Source organism: Haplochromis burtoni, unplaced genomic scaffold (assembly GCF_018398535.1).
Source record: "Haplochromis burtoni strain Fernald_Lab_line unplaced genomic scaffold, NCSU_Asbu1 Contig_60, whole genome shotgun sequence".
Lineage (NCBI taxonomy): Eukaryota > Metazoa > Chordata > Actinopteri > Cichliformes > Cichlidae > Haplochromis > Haplochromis burtoni.
In genome coordinates this window covers 830,639-849,039 of record NW_024582421.1, presented here as the reverse complement: position 1 = coordinate 849,039, position 18,401 = coordinate 830,639, and the positions used below count along the sequence as shown (strand labels likewise).

Here is an 18,401-nt window from a genome sequence, read left to right as displayed (position 1 = left end):
GGAACATTAAGTGCATAACAATCTTTTCTAAAATCTTTTTCTTATTTTGAGTGTTGTATTGCAATAATAAGTAGCATGACTCCTGAACAAAACCCTGCTCAGTCGGTAGTCATTAGTTCAGGCAATTCTTGACTAGCTGTTAAACTTTTAAAAAATGTATTAATTTAAAGGTTTTTGTTTGTTTGTTTTTAGTGCATAATAAAGCACCTTGAGCTCCAAGCGAATACATGTTATAAGTAACAGAGGTAAACCTGAGTAAACACAAAAGAACACCATTTGTCGTTTGGGGGTTTGGACACCAGGAATGCCAATGCATCTTTGGGTCACCTTCTGCTGTTTTAAATAAATGTAAATAAAAGTGACTTGACCTTTAGAATACAAATTGTATTTTTTGTACGCACAAACAAGCTGCCTCTCAACGACACCAACAAAAGCGGCAATCATTCTGAATGTTTCGCATCTACCAGGAAGGACTCACATTAGAGTGAGTCCCCACACTAAGTGGCTACCGTTAGGCAACATCCGTGGTTAATAATAAGTGGGGAAAATGCTCACCTTCAGAGATTGCGTGTCACCTTCTTGAGGTCGTTTCCTACTCTCTAACCTCTAATGTGGAAGTCCGGATCCATAAGCTTAGAAAGAGACCAAATTAGTATTGAGCAGAATTGAGTTCAGCTTATTAGTGCGGCTTTCCACAACATGACAACCTGTGCCCACCCACCAGGGGCCACAGGTTGTCATGTGGCCCCATGGGGAAATATATCGCCCACCCCTGCTCTAACCCTTTAGATTTCCTGCCCAACGTGTGTCATTACTATCATCATATCAATAATTGAGTGCTTCATATGAATGGGTTTTTTAATTGTTACTGTGGTTTTGGCTGATTTCCTGTCCGTATTGACTAATATCAGTATTTGTCTTCATTGAGCAAAAGCACACCAGGACAGACTGGACAGTGCAGCCACAAATTAAAGGTAAAAAGGACAGCAAGTTTCTAATATGCAGGCAGTCTGTTGTACTGAACTGTAGCCAACTTGAAGTAGTCAGTACCAAAGATAGATAACAAGTTACAGTTGCCAGGCTTTCTAATGAAATCTAAATTTAATATTTTATGCTGTTATGTCTTGCTCTAATGGATTGTTTATTCATTAAGTGCATTTTTTTAATTGTATTTTTTTTTACCTATTTGATGATGACAAGATCAAATCTGAGTCTCAGCAGGTAAAAATAACAGATTTCCTTGTGTGATTGGCACAGCATGATAGCTTTCACGGGACACGAGCAGACAAATGAAGTGTGAGATCAAAAAATCTCAAGAAACACATCAGAAAATCACTGAAAATGATGGATTTATAATAAATTCATTAACTCCATTGTGGCTGAAAGACCCAGTAAAGAAAGGAAACTTTTTATGAATAAACAGCAGTGTAAGTAAACTATAACTATCAACTAAAAGGAAATCAACCTCCCATACACACAAAGCATTAATTTTCTTTTTTTTTTCCTGTGCAAATCTTTTGTGTAATATAAAGCTGACACATTGGGGGCAAACAGGACATGTAACCCTTACAGCTGCAGTGCCCTTTACTTGCTTGTAGAGGTGGAGGGTTCAGGATCCCAGACAGCAGAAGAGTTAACATAAACAAAGGCTTATTGACGACAGATTAGCTGGATAACACATTTACCACTCACTACTAGCAGACAGACAGGATTATATAGAGTATTATGGGATTATGGTTATGGTAAAAATAAATAAATAAATTAGAGACCAGCGTTGTAATACTAAAATACCTTGAAACAATAACATGTGATTGGGAGTTCATTCTGTAAAATATACATTACATCGCTTAATGCAAATGCTTTCACTTTTTACCACTGACACATCTTTTAAAAGACCTTTGGTTGTATTTTAGAGTGCACCCCACAAATTGTTATGAAAATATTTGGAATATATGAGGTTCTAGCAAATTTTACTATAGGTGTCTGCAGTTAGAAGCTAAGATGCATCAAAACACAGAGTAAAGTCTTCTCCAGTACATCCCAAAGACTTTTAATGGGATTAAGATCTGGATTCTGGGTGGCCAGACCATGATGATTCATGCTCCTAAAGCACTCTTTTGCAATTTGAGACTAATGAATTCAGCTATTGTCATCTTGGATCATGCAGAAGCCATCAGGAGAGCAAAAATCCACTGATGGACACACCTGTAGAATCGGTATTCAGAGTCAGCCAACTTACTTTTTGAGCATATATTGTTGCTGAAGCTAGACTGGAACAGGAAAAATCTGGACTCCTCAGACCACATCACCTTTTCCCGCTGCACCCTATCAAATTCGGCTGACTGTGACAAAGTGGGTGAGAACACCATTTGTCCATATTCTTAGTTAACATTCTTGTTTTGATTTAACCATATTTCACATGTAATCTGCAATAGGCAAACATGTTTATGTTTTGCACTTTTACAGATTATATAATATAACATCTTGGTTTAAATCAATTTCTACGAGTTTGTTAAGTTGTTATTTACTTCAACTGTTAATTTGTATTGTTTAAACTTACCTACCTGTCTTCCAGAAACAAAAGGAGGAAATGTAGTTTTACTTCCTGCTTTACAGCTTCTGGGTTAATCTGAGGTCACAGGAAGAGACCAAGTGCAGAAGGGGAAGAATTCTTGTAATTTCATAAAGTTGATTTTAGAGTGTTTATGGAGAAATAGACTTATTGTTGTAATATGTATTGATTACACCATAGAGTTTATGTTGCAAGTAAAGAGTAGTAGTGGAGGTTTGAATATCATTATGTTCATCTTACCTACTGAATGGAATAGTCCAGAGGAGAAATCGTTTGGTTAAGTGGACTATTTAAGCAGAACTCAGGTGTTTGAGGAGAGAGGACCAGGTCAGTGTAGCTGTGTGCAGTTTGACCTTAATTTCCCTTGATTTAAGTTCAGTTATGTTTATTTGAACTGAGTTAATTATAGAGTTGAGTTTCTTATTTGTTTCTTTGTAAATATTGTTTGGGTCACAAAATGGTGAATAAATCACTTGCCACACTGGACAGCATCAGTCTCCTGCACTTCTTTGACTGCTTAAGTCAAGTCCTACCACACTGACTGATAAGTGGTTTTCTTAAGGCAACACAGCTGTTAAGGTCCAATCCCTTGGTATGTTTTCCAACATGATTCTTGTTTACCGCATCACTTAGGGTTAAATGATCTGTAGCTAGCCAACTTATTCATCTCGAATCCAAGTGGTGATTTCTATTTTTTTATTTTTTGGCCATGCAGTTTAGTTTACATTAAATCAATGAAATGACTTGAATACCTTGTACTAAAGCAGGAATATGATGAATTAATATAAATCATTCATTCTGTCTGAAGTTAACCAAGCCTTCTGCCCGGCCGTAACGATTTTGTATTACAGTATTGTGTAATTTCTTTATATATCATTACAAGTTTGTCACAAATGCCACTTTAATTATGTATGCTCAAGTATTGTATGTGATTTTGAGTGCTGGATTTTTTTATTTATTTTTATAATCAGGAAGGCATTGATTCATTTTGATGATAAGAAAGATAGCTGAAATGTTCAGGCTTTAACACGTTTTTGAGATATTCACATTCACTCTCCGATTTCAACGCGCAGAGGAAGGCTTGAATCTTTAAAATAATTTGATGTGAATCTAAAATTCCACAGCAATCTTTATAAATGTTAACATTTATCAACATTACATTTTTATGCAAATCTGAGACAGTTAAGCAGGAAATGTTCTCGAAACTGTCTCATCTGAGATGGGATAAGATGTTAAGTTGCTGTTTAAAAATACATTAGTGTTTTCTATGTTTTTCACAAATGCATATAGTGTAGCTTTCTATCATAGCTGTGCAAACACTGTACTTTGTGTTATTTGTTCAAACGGGGGGGTGTGCAGACATTACCTGACGGACAGCCATACCTCACGCTCCAGTTTTGTTATGTTAATTTCACGTTTCTTATTGGCTAAGTCGATCAAATGTATCGACAATTAAAACCACCAGATGTATAGAAGTATTGAGGGCAGTGGATGCTGTGACATCCTTATGCATTTATTTGCAAGCAGCATATTAAATGTTGCAGGAAGCTGGTGGCATTTAAAATTCTACTTAGTCCCCAGCAGGCACTCAAATAGTGGGACATTTCCCTTTTTAATGGCTTGTTAGAGAGTATGCAGCTATCTGTGCTCCCGAGAAGAGTTGCCACTGCTAACAAGCAATTGTTAGAACATTTTTCACCAAAATGTGACAAGCACCTGGTGAACAAAAAAAAAAAAAGATAACGTCTGGAAAGCACAAGAATGCAACAAGCCCTTGTTAACACAGAGGAATTGGACACAATTTGATAAAGTGAAGTAAAACTGACAAACTTCCTTTAAGTTATTGCAGATTTCTCTTGTTAATTTAGATTTAAACTGTAAAAGGATGGCACTCGTTTCGAGAGGATTACCTCTTACAAAAGGCCTAACATCCAGCTAGATGACACGCTTACCTTTTTTATACATACTAATGGGCTCCTGAAGGCTTTTATGTTTGTTTAAGAGCCGTCATACTTTTAAGATTAGAAAGATTAGCCCTATTCGTTATTATTTATGTGCACACAGTCTGTCAGGTTGCTTTGCAGTTTTTAAACTGTACAGCTGCCAGAACATGTTACTGTGTACCAGTACAATTCACTGCTCCTAAAGACCAAACAATATTTTTCTTTTATTCCAAGAGCTCCACTGGATAAATGGTTTTCTCCCTACCTTGACCACAACCTCTGGCAGAAGAGGTGCTGTATCTCAGTAGGATCAGCATAAATGCATAAAAAGAAAACAATTCTGCAGAGACATGCACTAAATGGACAAAAGGTATTGGGCCACATGTCCTAATTCTTGAATTCATGTGCTTTCAGTCTCATGGCAACAGGTTTATAAAAATCATCTAGCCATGCAGTCTGTCTTTACGAACATTTGTGTAGTAATGGTTTGTTCCTAAGTGCTACTAGATATTCCATAATCAACTGTAAGTGGTATTATTGCAAATTAGAGGCATTTAGGAATTACAGTAAGTCACCCACAAAGTGAGGGTCCATGTAAAGTGTGGGGGTCACTGAGTGCTGAGGTGCATAATGCATAAAAGTCACGAGTGCTCTGCTGACTCAATAACTGCATCGCTCATGTCCTTTGGCATTAACATCATACAAAAACTTTATAGCATGGGTTTCCACAGACAAACAGTTCCAGTATTGGAAATCCCAAGTTCCCAGTATCCATGCCCAATGCTCTGTATATATGCACTGTATATAAAAGATGAACACTGCTTCTTGGTGTGATGAGTGTGCTAATGTGCTAATGTGTAAGAAACCCCTGGCTCCAAGAAATCTATGAGGAAAAAATGGCTCCACTTCTTAATTTATTTAATACTGTAACAGCCTCAAATCTTGTTGAACATAGCATCATTTTAATTTAGTAAATTATACTCCAATTTATAGTAAAATTGACCATAAAGCAGGGTACGCTTTAGGGTATGGCTACCTTGTGTGAAGTCTCTACCTACTGAGTGGACATAGATTCACAGACAAATCCACCGCTGGCATGTCGGTCCTGGTCCAAGACGAGGGTTTGGAAGCAAAAATTTGATGATTTAAAATGTCAAAAAAACCCCAAAAACAACGTGTAATATATCCACTCCTTATGCTAGGGCACAGATGCAGTGATATTGTCTAAAGTCACATATCTCTGCATGCTACCAATTTAATAGACAGTTTGCCTGGCATCTTTACCCCCATTAAAAATTTATATTTTGTATTTATATCGTGAGCAGATCTTGGTGCATATCTGTGTCAGTTCACACAGATAATGATGCTATGGTGTCACAGCAGAAGTATTCCTCTGCCACTTTTAGCAATGCAGAGTCTCCCTCCATTATCAGTTTTTCTGCCTACACAAAAAAGCAACACAAGTGCTGTTTTCAGTTCTTATTAGCTCATATCTTGCGCTGCCTGCTGAACAACACTCCTTCAGAGTACAACAACAGTGTCTCTCCCTCCCAATTGGACAATTGTTTCCATGGACAGTTCTCTATTTTCTAGTTTGTGTGCGTGTGTTTTGTTTTTGTTTTAACAAGAAGCTGCAAGAAATCTTGCTCTCCCCTCCTTTTCTACAGAAATGTAAAAGGATACCCGGGCATTCATAGTTCATTATTCCTGAGCAAGCCACTCACCCCAGTTTAGACTTTTAATCACTATATTCTTATAGTAATTACTCAAACAATCCAAAACCTCATGCACATTCACTGGCAGGAAGCAAAAGCAGTACCTCTTGTGCCGCTTTGAATTGTGTTAATCTAAAACAATAAAGCGTCCCACAACAACAAAAAAAAAATCTTTAAAGGCTGAGATGCAAACATATGCTTAAATGTGGTCCTACACTAACTAGACTTGAATTTTCTCCAATTTTCCCCCTCAGTTTTCTCTAGCTATCTGAACTGACGGGATAATTTGGTGCATATATTAGCACTTCATTATGATCCAAATTAGCCGAGTGAGTCACACAGTGGTCACACTGAATAGAAATTAAAATGTGACTCATAAAGTTACTTTAAGGAAAAGAGTGTTAAAAATGAAAAAAAAAAAAGTATTTTACTCCATGTTAAAGATAGCAAAACTATTTAAAAGTGTTTATAGCATCAATGAATTTAAGGGTGAAATAAATATTTGAAACTTCTTATCTACTCTCTCAGAACCAAACACTCTTGTAACCTAACAAGATTCTCAACTACTCAGCGTAAACCACTGGTGCCATGTGTGTTTGTGTGTTGTGCACCTTCAGGATTTCAGGGGGTTAATCAGATCAATCAAAAAGAGCTGTATTAAGCTTGCAGTAGAAATATCAAAAGAGGCTATGGGTTTGATTGAGGTCTCTTTCTGAGAGCAACAGTGGGTTACAGATGTGACCTGTTGGTCTCATGATCTTGTGCCTGCTTGTTGCAATGGTTTTTGAGGGCTCCAGCAAGCCGTGACCTCCAGCTTGCACTGGGGTGGTTTGCAGCTGAGATGAGAATTAGCACTTCCAAGTCAGAGGCCATGGATCTCAGCCAGAAAAAGGTGGAGTCCCCCCTCTGGGTTGATTGAGTTGCTGGCCCGAGTGGAAGAGTAGTACCTTGGGGTGTTGTTCACATGGGAGTAAAGAAGGTTGTGGGAGACTGATAACAGATTGGTGCGACGTCTGTAGCAGTGCTGTACTGGAAGGAACTGAATGTGAAGCGAAGTTATCCATTTACTGGTTGACCTATATGTTCCTTTCCACACCAATGAATGACAGCTCTGGGTAGTGACCAATATAATACAGACACAACCGGTGAAAACGAGGTTCTTCCTGGGTCTCCCTTGGAGGTAGGGTGAGAAGCTCAGTCATTCACGAGGACTCAAACCAATAGTAGGCAGCTGAGGTGGTCCAGACATCTGATTAAGATGCTTCCTGAGCACCTCCTTAGTGTGTGTGTTTTTTGGGAATCCTACTGGCAGGAATCCCCAAGGCAGAGCCGGGAGACATGATTATGCAAACTCCTCGTTGTCGTTTCAGTCAAAATGGAGTAGGTGGCAAAGGAGAGGGACATCTAGACATCTCTGCTTGGACTGCTTGAAACCCTGCAACCCAGAAAATGTATCTATGAAACAATGTATTTTACTGTGCTGTTAGTCATTGGGCATTTTGTCAGTGTAAAAGAAGAAGAGCGGGTTTTGTACAATGTGACTGATACATGAAATCTAAATTTTACCATTTAGACCTTAAAAAGCCTTTTCAGCATTTCTGACTGATAATAATCAGTACTGGTTATTAAATGCAATCAGCAAAGCTTATGTATTAACAAATAAGATCAAAGTTTCCCATCCTAACTGTTGCAACAAAATGAACACAACTGCAAAAAAGATGGCCATCAAGCCAGTTACAGTCCTGAGAAGATGCAGTGTCAATGAGCACATCTGGTCATGGGTGGTGGATTTCTTTCCTTCTGGACTTTCCTTGTAAAATAGAAGTTATGTTTAGTGTCTCTCACCAACATGTGGTGAGTATTCTTGAGCTCAAGCAGATGTGTAAAGTGCACCATGAGGGCATCATCAAACAAGTGGAAAGCCAATTCGAATGTTTACATACATGTTTAAGATCCACAGATATCTGGGACAGGTTATTCCCCAGTGACGATTCTTAGTGTTTGAAGTTGCTCTAATGAGCTCAAATGACCAACAACAACTAACTGACAACAAATAACTTGTTCATCACTTGTTGCATACAACTTGATGGTGACATTGTTTAGCGACTGCATCTCTTTATAGAATAAAGTTTAACTCCTGCTTTGTGTTTTCCAGGAACATGATTCGCTGTGAGGGGCTCAAGGAGACGAGAACCTGAGAGGGAACTGCTTCAATGGCGTGGACTGAGCCTCGGTCTCATCAAGACCCACAGCCAAAACCGAAACTGAAACTTTACCATCTCAGAACTCACTCTGCTTCTTTATCAGCTCTCTTTTTCCTCATGATTGCTGCCTTTGCTGGCATCTGTACAGCTGCTCCACCGCGGCCAGCCTTCCCCCCTCTCCTGTCTGGACAGCCTTTTATTATCTTCTGGGGTATCCCTGATTCTTCCTGCTCTGGTCGGCCAGATCCCGGCTCTTTCGGGATGGAACGGGACAGCCGTGTAGCTGTCTTTTATGAAGATACATTGGGGAACTACCCTTACTTTGTAGATATAGACACACCAATAAATGGGGGACTACCACAGCACACACGGCTGGAAACTCACCTCCAGAAGATGAAGCAGGACTTAGAGGAAGCTCTACCTGCCCCAAGGTACCTTGGTCTGGGGGTACTGCGTTGGGGGGAGTGGGTCCCTCAGTGGTCGCGGAGTCGAGAGAAGCAAGCGTTATATGTGGAGGCATCAAAGAAACTGCTCAAGGGTTTTTTTCCTAACTGGACCCCTGCAGAAGTGGAGAAGTGGTCAAAGGTAAGGAAAGTCCAAGGTGGTAGAAATAAAGAGCCACTATGGCAAGAAGAAAAGATGGTGAAAAGGTAAAAATGCTAAGATGAGTTCATTTTAAAGTTCAGGGCAAACTGGGAAGAAACCAACTTTGTTTTAAGAAAAAATGTTTGATGAAAAATTCAAGAAATACTGCTACTAAAAGCTCCACTATGGTCTATTTTGCTTTTGGTTATCACACCAAAGTTGCATCATTAAGCAGGCAAGATTTTAAAGTAACAGTGTAATAAACTATAAAGAGAAAGACGATGAGGAAATGTGAGGAAGGAAAATGTAGAAGAAAGTCAGACTGAAAATTTGGTACTTATCTCGTGAGTGTATTTTATGTGATGACTCACTTGGACAAAGTGATCCTTGGCATCATTTTGTAGCAGAGAGATTATCATTTAAACCTCAGCGTGGCCTTAGAAAATACACAACTTGCATTAATTTAGACAATTTGTGTGAACATCAATATGTGTAAATAAGATATTTTAACCACATATTCACACTTAGCAACTCTAAGCAGTTGTATTTATGTAATAAAACTGCTAAAGAGATTTCAGATGTATTTTGTGTACTATCAAGGCCAGCATGGTAAGAGGCATTTTAGTAAAGGCAGAGAATATTGCTAATAAAATGTCAATCAAATTATAGTATCAACTATTTGTAGTAAACTCTTAATAAATTATTTTAAGGTAATGTATTTAAAAAATATATATTGATTTTGATCTGTTGTAGGTCTCTTCCTGTAACATTATAGTTCTACTGGGTAAACAGTGGCTGGTAACTGCAGCACAACCAAAACTACAATGTACCGTACATACAAAGAAATTCATATTAAACAGAAATTTACATTAACTACTTGCATTCAGTCCAGACAGAACCTCATAGATTTGAAACAGAAATTCAGAAATTCATAGTTGCTGCAGGAAAGTAATTTAAATTGCAAAATGACAGAGGCGCTCAGTGACCAAGCTTTTACACAGGAATATAAGCAACCAGCTGTGTCGAATCCCCTATTGCAAAGAAATGTGTCACAGATGAGTTGTGTTTATCAGTGCATTCCCATATGGAAAAGATATATATAAATCTTATAAAGTTTTTATCTGTCTTGTATGAAACTTGTATGAAAAGCATACAAGAGTGAAAACACATAAGATCCCTTGAAAAATTATATAATGAAACTTGTATGTTTTGTATACTTACTAAAAAAATATATGAAAGTAATGAGAAAGTGGCCACTTTCATGAGTAAATCATATATGCTTTTGCTATTTCTTTTCCATATGGGTTGGCTTCTTCTGGGGAGGCTAGTCTATCAACTGTAGTGTTCCATTGTGTGCTTTTCTATCCATCCAAGCTTTTACTGTATTGGCAGTGTGTTTGGAATCATTATCACACTCAAAAATAAACCTGGTGCCAATTAGATGCTGTCTAGATGATACTGTGTGGCTAAAAAAATCCAAACCCCAAATCCTCAAATGTGTTAAGGACACACTGCACACAAGGCTAACATATACCAAGTTTTATTCCAATAACAGTTTAGGAATCACCTTGCTGGTGCAAAAGTACAACTTCATGTCTCTCAAACTGTGTTATATTTGGCATTTTTCATAGATACAACTAAGAAAATGGAAATAAATTATGTGCTTTTGTAAAAGACTACTAGTAACAAAGTGTCAAAAAAAAATATACTGCTGATACTGCCAAGAAGTCCTGTTCATTGAGCTGATAAGACCTGCTTGTACATTTCTGTCATCTTGTGTTGTATTTTGTTGTTTATCATCAAATAAAATGTGTCAGGATGATGACGTGCCCAAAGTCTTTTTGGACCACAAAACAGAAATTTCCCCTTAAAAGACATAAAGATCTGCTCATGTTTTCACAGGTGGACTTCGAGGCAGCAGCCCAGTCAGTAATGATGGAGACGCTACGGGAGGTCAAAAGGTTAAGACCCAAAGCATTATGGGGCTTTTCCCCTTACCCTAGCTGCTACAATAGCGACCCAACTCAAACCATGTTAGCCAATTACACCGGCCAGTGCCCCCCTGCAGAGATGGCTCTTAATGACGAGCTTTCATGGCTATGGAAACGAAGCTCTGCCCTCTACCCTCTCCTCACCCTGGAGAAGCTGCAGGTCAGTAACTTTTCCACGTGTATGTTTTAAGTGAACAGTTTTATTTGCTTGTAATTGCTATTATGTATTGCTATTATGACCCACCTTTATTTGTATGATAAAACTATGATAATAGAAAACATTGTGTTTAGGGAGCACTGAAAACCTAATCACTGTCATGTGTACTTCAGCTTGTCTGTCAGACAAGCAGAGGGAAAACTAGAGAGAAGAGAACAAGTCCCAAAAACTGTTCTCCAGCTCAGTTTCACTTCTTGGGCTGTCAAAATCTACCCGACTGTAGAAAGGCAGCTCCTAGTGTAAAACCAAAAAAAGAAGAAGGTCATGTCTGGTTTGAAACCTTTTACCTGTCAGAGTTAATGCATGCCAACATCTCTGTGAGCTCAGAGATACAGTACCGAGAAGAGCCAAAAAAACCTGAGTGTTTTTGCATTTGACAAAGACCAACCAGTTTCAATTCTAAAACGCTGCACAGTAAACACATGTCCATGTCAAGAAGAAACCTGGAAAAGGAGCTTTGATCACCACAAGATGACACCGTTTATTTCTGTTAAAAGTGTGTGCATTATGTTTGCTTTTTTATAGAGTGGGACACCTGGAGCCAGACTTTTTTTATCCAGTCAAATAAAGGAAGCACTACGAATATCTTCTGCAAGCGGGGCAGAGTTCGACCTTCCAGTATTTCCTCTTGTTAAGAGTGTTTATGCCTCAACTAACACTTTTTTATCACAGGTAAGACATAAGATACAATGATATACACTTGTAGTGCACAGCAAACATATTTTACTTAAATAGTCAAGCAAAACATAAACAGATGAAGTGCAGAAGTTAATTCCAGTGACATATTCCAGTTTAAAATGTAATCTCAGAAAATGTGTTTTCTGTTGCTTCACAGCTTCCTTATGGGATTATGATTCATGGCTTAATAAACAGATAGTTCCACTGTAATATACACTGAATATTACAAAGCCATTGCATTGACCTTTCATGGCTTAATTTATTGCACATTTTCTTCGTCTTTTTGTTACAGGCTGATCTGGTCAGCAGCGTAGGAGAAAGTGCTGCCATGGGAACAGCAGGAGTTGTCGTGTGGGAGAGAAGTGAGACTAAAACAGAGGTACACACTGTGCATAAAGACCACAGCATGCTCTGCACCCTCATTACTTCTGAAAAATGTGGGACACTGTGTGAAATATAAATAAACAGAAAACAGTGATTTGCAAATTTCATAAACCCATATTTTACTTCAGTAGAACATAAAAATATGTCAAACTGTGGAAATTAAAAAAAACAACATTGGCTCAGTTTAAATGTGATGGCAGGGGTGAGGGCAGCAAACGTCTAGAAAAGGGAAACATTAGGTTAATTAGGTAAACTGGCCACAGGTCAGTAACATGATTGGGTATAAAAAGAGCATCTTAGGTCTTAGAGAGGTGGAAAACATTCCACAGCATAAAACTGTGAAGACTTTTAGTATCGAATCATCTACAGTACATAATATCATCAAAAAGAGTCCAAAAACTTTGAGAAATGTGTGGGTGGAAGGGACAAGACCAAACATCAGTACTGGATGGTCATAATATTTGGGCCCTCACACAACCCTGAATTACAAACAGGCTAGATTCTGTCATGGAAATCAGCGCATGGGCTCAAGAACACTTCCAGAAATCATCGTCCGTGAACACAGCTCACCCTGCCATCTACAAATCCAGGTTAAAGAGATATGTGAGCACAATCCACATATCCTCTCCAGGCCAAAGCTCATTTAAAATGGACTGAGGGAAAGTGAAAAACTCTTCTGTGGTCAGAGGAATCGAAAATCTGTGTAGAAAAAATGGCTTCTGTCCTCGGGAATGAAAAGAAGCAGAACAATTCAACTTGTGATCAGCACTCAGTTCAAAAGCCTGCATCCCTGATGGTATCAAAATTCTGCTCTTGCTCTTGACGAAGGCGGTCGCACTTTTCTCCTCTCTTCCCTTCCCTTAGCTTCCCTGCTTAGCCTCTTGTGTCCTTGTCTAGTCTCGTGTTTTTTGTATTACTTTTCCCTGGAACACTCTCTCACAGTGGATTTGATCAACTGGTCCCTGAATGCAATTGACACCCCTTTCTCAATGAGAAGTTTGGGCTTGGGTGAGCCTGAGTGCTGAAGATATCTACCTATTCGGAACCATGATAACAGGGTTCTTGCTGATCGGAGCTGGCTTGGCCCTGACTTATGGAAGAATTAAGAGAGCGGAACCGGCTGTTCAAACCCCCACAAGGCTGCCCGCTGGGACTGAAACGATGGGACGAGGCGTGAGTTTCTCAAAATGGGCTTATTGAGTCAGCACAGATAAGATCTTGGAGAAGCTTACGGCTGCCGTGAATACTCAGAATAAGACCTCTGAGTGCAAACTGGATTACATCTTGGAGGGGCTCGCTCGGAATAACACCTCTGAGCGCAAATTGGATGACATCTTGGAGAAGCTCACTGCAGTCGTGAGTTCTCAGAATCAGCTCTTTGAGCACAAGAATGACAACATCACGGAGTGTAAGTTTGATAACATCATAGAAAGCTCGCGGCTCTCCAACGGGAGATTGAGAGACCAGTGTCGGACTGTTAGAACAGCTTTGAAATTCATGAGCTGTTTGCACTAACGTAAAAACCACCATCACTTCATACGGATACCCCTTTGGCGCCAGCTGCGGTCTCAAGGCTGGAGCTGAACAACAACACCCTGATAATGGACTGTGTTTAGACTGTTCTTCCCATTCTATGCAAGGCCACCTGGGTTGGCTGGAAGACTAATGTGGGACTAATAAAGGTATATCAAAGTATGGGGGTGCATTAGTGATGGGAGCTACAACCCTAAATCAGACACGAATAAGACAACATTCCTCTCCGGCAACTGGTCTCCTCGCCTCCCATATATTTTTATGTTTGCATTTCAACTTTTGTGGTCTGCTACAATGCTTAACTTCATAAAGGAAACTTTAAGAGAGTTTCGTCCATTTTCCTTTTTATATCAAACTGCCTCTCTTTTTCCAGAGAGAGTGCCAGGAACTGGCTGAGTTTGTCCGTAAGGTCCTGGGACCCTACTCCATCAACGTTACCACAGCAGCTCGACTCTGCTCAGCCTCCCTTTGTCAAGGAAGAGGTAGATGTGTCCGTCAAAATCCAGAAAGCTCTGCCTATCTCCATCTCCCACCTCCATCCACAGTGGCTGAAAAGGTGAGAAAATACTATTTAAAGCCATTTAAACTTCAGCTTCCTGCATGTCAGGAATGAACTATGTAGTAGTCGCAGTGAAATCATGTTTGTGGAGAAGGCTGACAAACACATTGTGGTACCAGAGGCTATATAATAAAACCAAGATTTCTACAACTGATTCACAAAGTCTGCTTACTGTAGTTTACAGGGACGCAGTGATGCACGCTCCTAACCTGCTGCATGTTTGAAAAGTTGGAAACATAAAAGCTAATTTTGAAGAAGAAAATTTTAAAGTAAACCAGGTATGCTTTATCAGGGGGAATATAAACTAATCTCAGAGGGAACAAAAACAGCAGGGAGTTTGACCGCTTGAGGATATTCTGTGTTCAACAGACAAGAAGACGGCAGCTAAGATGCAAAGGAGGTGGATGCAGTGGAGTCTGATCCTCCACAGCAGGAACACCGTGTTATTTCTCTGTAAATGACTAGATCAGGATTTCACAACACTCAGTACACACGGTTAGGTGCATACACCTAATGGCAATTATGCTTTTTTGTAGTTTTTCCTCTGCTCACCATAACATTGGATTTTAAATCAAACAATCAACACGTGATTGAAGTGTAGACTTTCAGCTTTAGTTCAAGGGTTTTCGAAAAATTTTGCATTAACTTCATTAATATGAAGCACAGCTGTTTTTATGTATAGCCCCCATTTTCAGAGGATCTAAATCAAAAGGTTAGACTAATGTAATTTTAAATATTATATTAATGATTGTTTTTAACACTTGGATGAAAATCAGTTGGAGTCTGAATACTAAAATCCATGTACATTACCCAGCGCTGGGATTCCTCCCTTGAGATGCTGTTATCTTTTTACTGCAGCCATCTTCCACTGCTGCTTGTTTTAGACTGTCTGTATTCAGTTTATTCCTCCGTCGCTGAAAATCACGCTCTGTTGGCTTGAGATCAGTTGACTGACCTGTTGCTTAAAGAATGTCCCATTTCTTTGCCTTCAGAAACTCTTGGGTTGATTTTGCAGGACGCTATGGGTCATTGTCTATTTGCACTATGATGCGCTGTCTGATCAGTTTCTCTCCTTCTCCACACTTTTCTCTTTCCATCATTGGGAAGAGAAAAGTGTGGAGAAGGTGTCAAGGTTTGTTAGCTTCATCTGAGTCTGCATGCTTCTGGGGGGGGGGGGGATAGGCAAACCTTTTAAATGGTTCCTGGCAAAGTCTGACCTGAGCCTTCTGGTCTTGAGTGCAACCAGTGGTTTGTGCATTCGTGAAGGTGTCTCTTGAGTGGGCCTTCACAATGATGTATCTACCTCCTCAAGAGTGTCCCTTACTTCATTAGATATTGTGAAGGAGTCTTACTTAACCTGGGAAGTAATTCTGCCATCATCGTTTTCAGTTGGCTTCATGATTTTTAAGGCGTTGCTGAGCTGGCTTGGGCATTGGCTTCTTTTTAAAAATGTAGCAAATTGTTGATTTGGTCACTGCTTAAATATTTGTTAGCTCTCCTTTGTTTGTCTCATATTGACAGTTTCAGTCAAAAGCTATCAAGTAAAAGGTCGAGACTTGGAAATGCCTTCAAATCTATTGTCTGATCTATTGAGTAGTTCTTAAAGTGCAGAAAACTTTAGACTAATACTCCAAAAAACTGAAATATTTCCTGTGAGAGTAAATATAGTAGTGTTTGTTACTGATAACATAATTCTCTGCCATCAGTCTCAGGTGGAGGCAGCGAAAGCCACGGATCTGCCGGACACAGACACTAAGACAGCTGAACCGGATCCAGCTGAAACCTGGAAGAAAGACTTCCAGTGCCAGTGGTATAAGACAGAAGACCAGGATGTCTTAGACCTGCAGTCTCCCAAAGATGGAGTGTCTCTTGGAGGAACACTGGAAGCAAATGCTGGAGGTGTAACAGAGACTACAACAACTGCCGCAACAAAACGTGCCTCTGTGACAGAATTTAGTGGGAGTAGCACAGCTGGTACTGGAATTCCAGCACCTTCACTGGAAGCATCGACAGATAAGGGTACCAATCCCCCGAGTGCCCCAAGCATCACCGTTTTGCTGTTGCTGGTGGTTGGAAGCCTAAGCCTGGAACCTTAAATTTTGAACTGAACAGCCTTCCTCTTGGAGGACTGCATCAAAACCACACGTGTGAGCCCTTCTGAAGTGCCCTTGAGCAAAACATCCAAACCCTGCCAGGTGCAGACGATTAACCAAGTGTGTGATCTGAATGGTGCATCATTAAGAAAAGGACAAACTATGACCAGAGCTGAGGGTGAAGACCTACCACTGGTTGTGCCAACAGATTCAGGTTACACTGACTGGTTGGATTTAAAGAGAAATGACTAATAAGCCAGAAAGTCATCCAACCTCGCCACGCACTGGTAACGTTTGTAAAACTGCTTTGAGGTTTGTCCGTGCATGTGTGTATGGCCAGAGAAGGCCCAAAATACTCTGGCTCCCCTTGTATTTCAAGAAATGCGTCATGTTAAAGGGCTGGTTCAAAAAGAAATGTTTTATTTTATCATGAAATAAAAGAACAGAAGAAACCACACAAGCACACACAAATGTCAGTGACTGATTTCATATGCATGTAGCGAAGGCTGCTGTTAGTTACAAGTGTAGATGATCCATGGTAACGGTGCCTGGGCAATAAAACCAAAACTATTCACATCCCTGAATCATGGTCCAGGTAAGTGAAATGTCACGTTCTCTTATTTTGGGAAGCTCAACTTTGAATCTGCTTTTAACAGGGAGTTTATTTAAAGCTTGGCATGAAGAATTTAAATGCAAATTTCCTACACAATGAATGTGTGTCATCCTTGGGCTACATATTTACCATATTAACACACACACACACAAAACTCACTTAAGCTTTACATATCATAAATGTTAATACTGCTGAGATGCAGCACATATTTTCTGAGTGCTCTGGCCTCCTCTGCCTGAGTTCTGCAGGAACTACACCACTCCACACTGGGAAACCGTCACTGTAGGAAAAGCTCAGTTGTAAACAATAAAATGAGTGAAGGCACAATTCTGGTTTGCCATTTCAATTTCAGGGTCACTGGATTTCAAATCTGGGCTCAACACCACATTTTCATGGCTTACAAAGAAAGCAGTAAACGCAGTACTCCAGACAAGCTGCAAATTCATATACTGTGCTGTGCTGTCCTGTGAAACTGAAGTACACTTGATGATCCAAGAGCTTGTACAACCATCTTTAGATAATCTAAAGAAATCATTTTTTGTGTGACTCTCACATTGTTGCAGAGGAATTTTGTCCCACTCTTCAATACAACCTCGCTTCAGTTCACCAATGGTTTGGTTTTATGCACAGCTCTCTCGAGGTCCTGCCAAAGCATTTCGAAATCTGCAACGCTCTCATCAATGGATGGGTTTTTCTCTTTTTTTCAGCATTTCTTTCACAGGTTTGTTGCTGTGCTTCACATCATTGTCCGTGCACGACCCAACTCTGACATTTGACTCTAGAATACTTTGGTCTCGGATTCCGTGGCTGCAAAACAAGCTCAAATCACCATCCCTCCACCACCGTGCTTGGCAGTAGGTATGGGTATGCTGTGGTTGGATTTCACCAAACGTGGTGCTGTGCATTATAGCCAAACATGTCCACTTCGATCTGGTCTATCCAAAGGACATTGTTCCAGAAGTCTGATTAGTCTTTTTCTAACTGTGGGGTCATGAACTTGAAAAATTAAGATGTTAACTAAGGCCTGTAGAGTCTGAGTCAGAACATATCACACAGTTACTTTGGTTGAATCTGCTGGGACGTCCATTCGTGGGAAGGTGAATAATCTTTCTCACTGTAGAATGATGGACTTTAAATTGTTCGCAAGTGGCTTTTTAACCCTTTGCAGACTGATGGGCAGCAACAATTGCTTCTTTACTTTACTTCACTGCTGATGTCTTTCCTCCTGACTGCTACTTACACTCCTAAGTCCTCTGACAGCAGTAAAGATTCATTTTTAATCACAGGACTGTAACAGAATACTGGAGGTGGTAT

At 39.7% G+C, this 18,401-nt stretch overlaps 1 protein-coding gene across 1 annotated transcript in view; it reads left to right on the top strand.

The window, feature by feature from the left end:
• si:dkey-72l14.3 (Glyco_hydro_56 domain-containing protein) overlaps positions 1–18,401 on the top strand; it is a 20,322-nt gene extending 1,921 nt beyond the window's left edge. The window contains exons 2-7 of the mRNA XM_005939003.2: positions 8,386–9,019; positions 10,922–11,170; positions 11,753–11,899; positions 12,198–12,284; positions 14,196–14,378; positions 16,088–18,401. Of these exons, the coding sequence (XP_005939065.1) occupies positions 8,444–9,019; positions 10,922–11,170; positions 11,753–11,899; positions 12,198–12,284; positions 14,196–14,378; positions 16,088–16,477 (1,632 nt within the window). The 5' untranslated portion in view covers positions 8,386–8,443 and the 3' untranslated portion in view covers positions 16,478–18,401. The remainder of the gene's footprint in view (positions 1–8,385; positions 9,020–10,921; positions 11,171–11,752; positions 11,900–12,197; positions 12,285–14,195; positions 14,379–16,087) is intronic.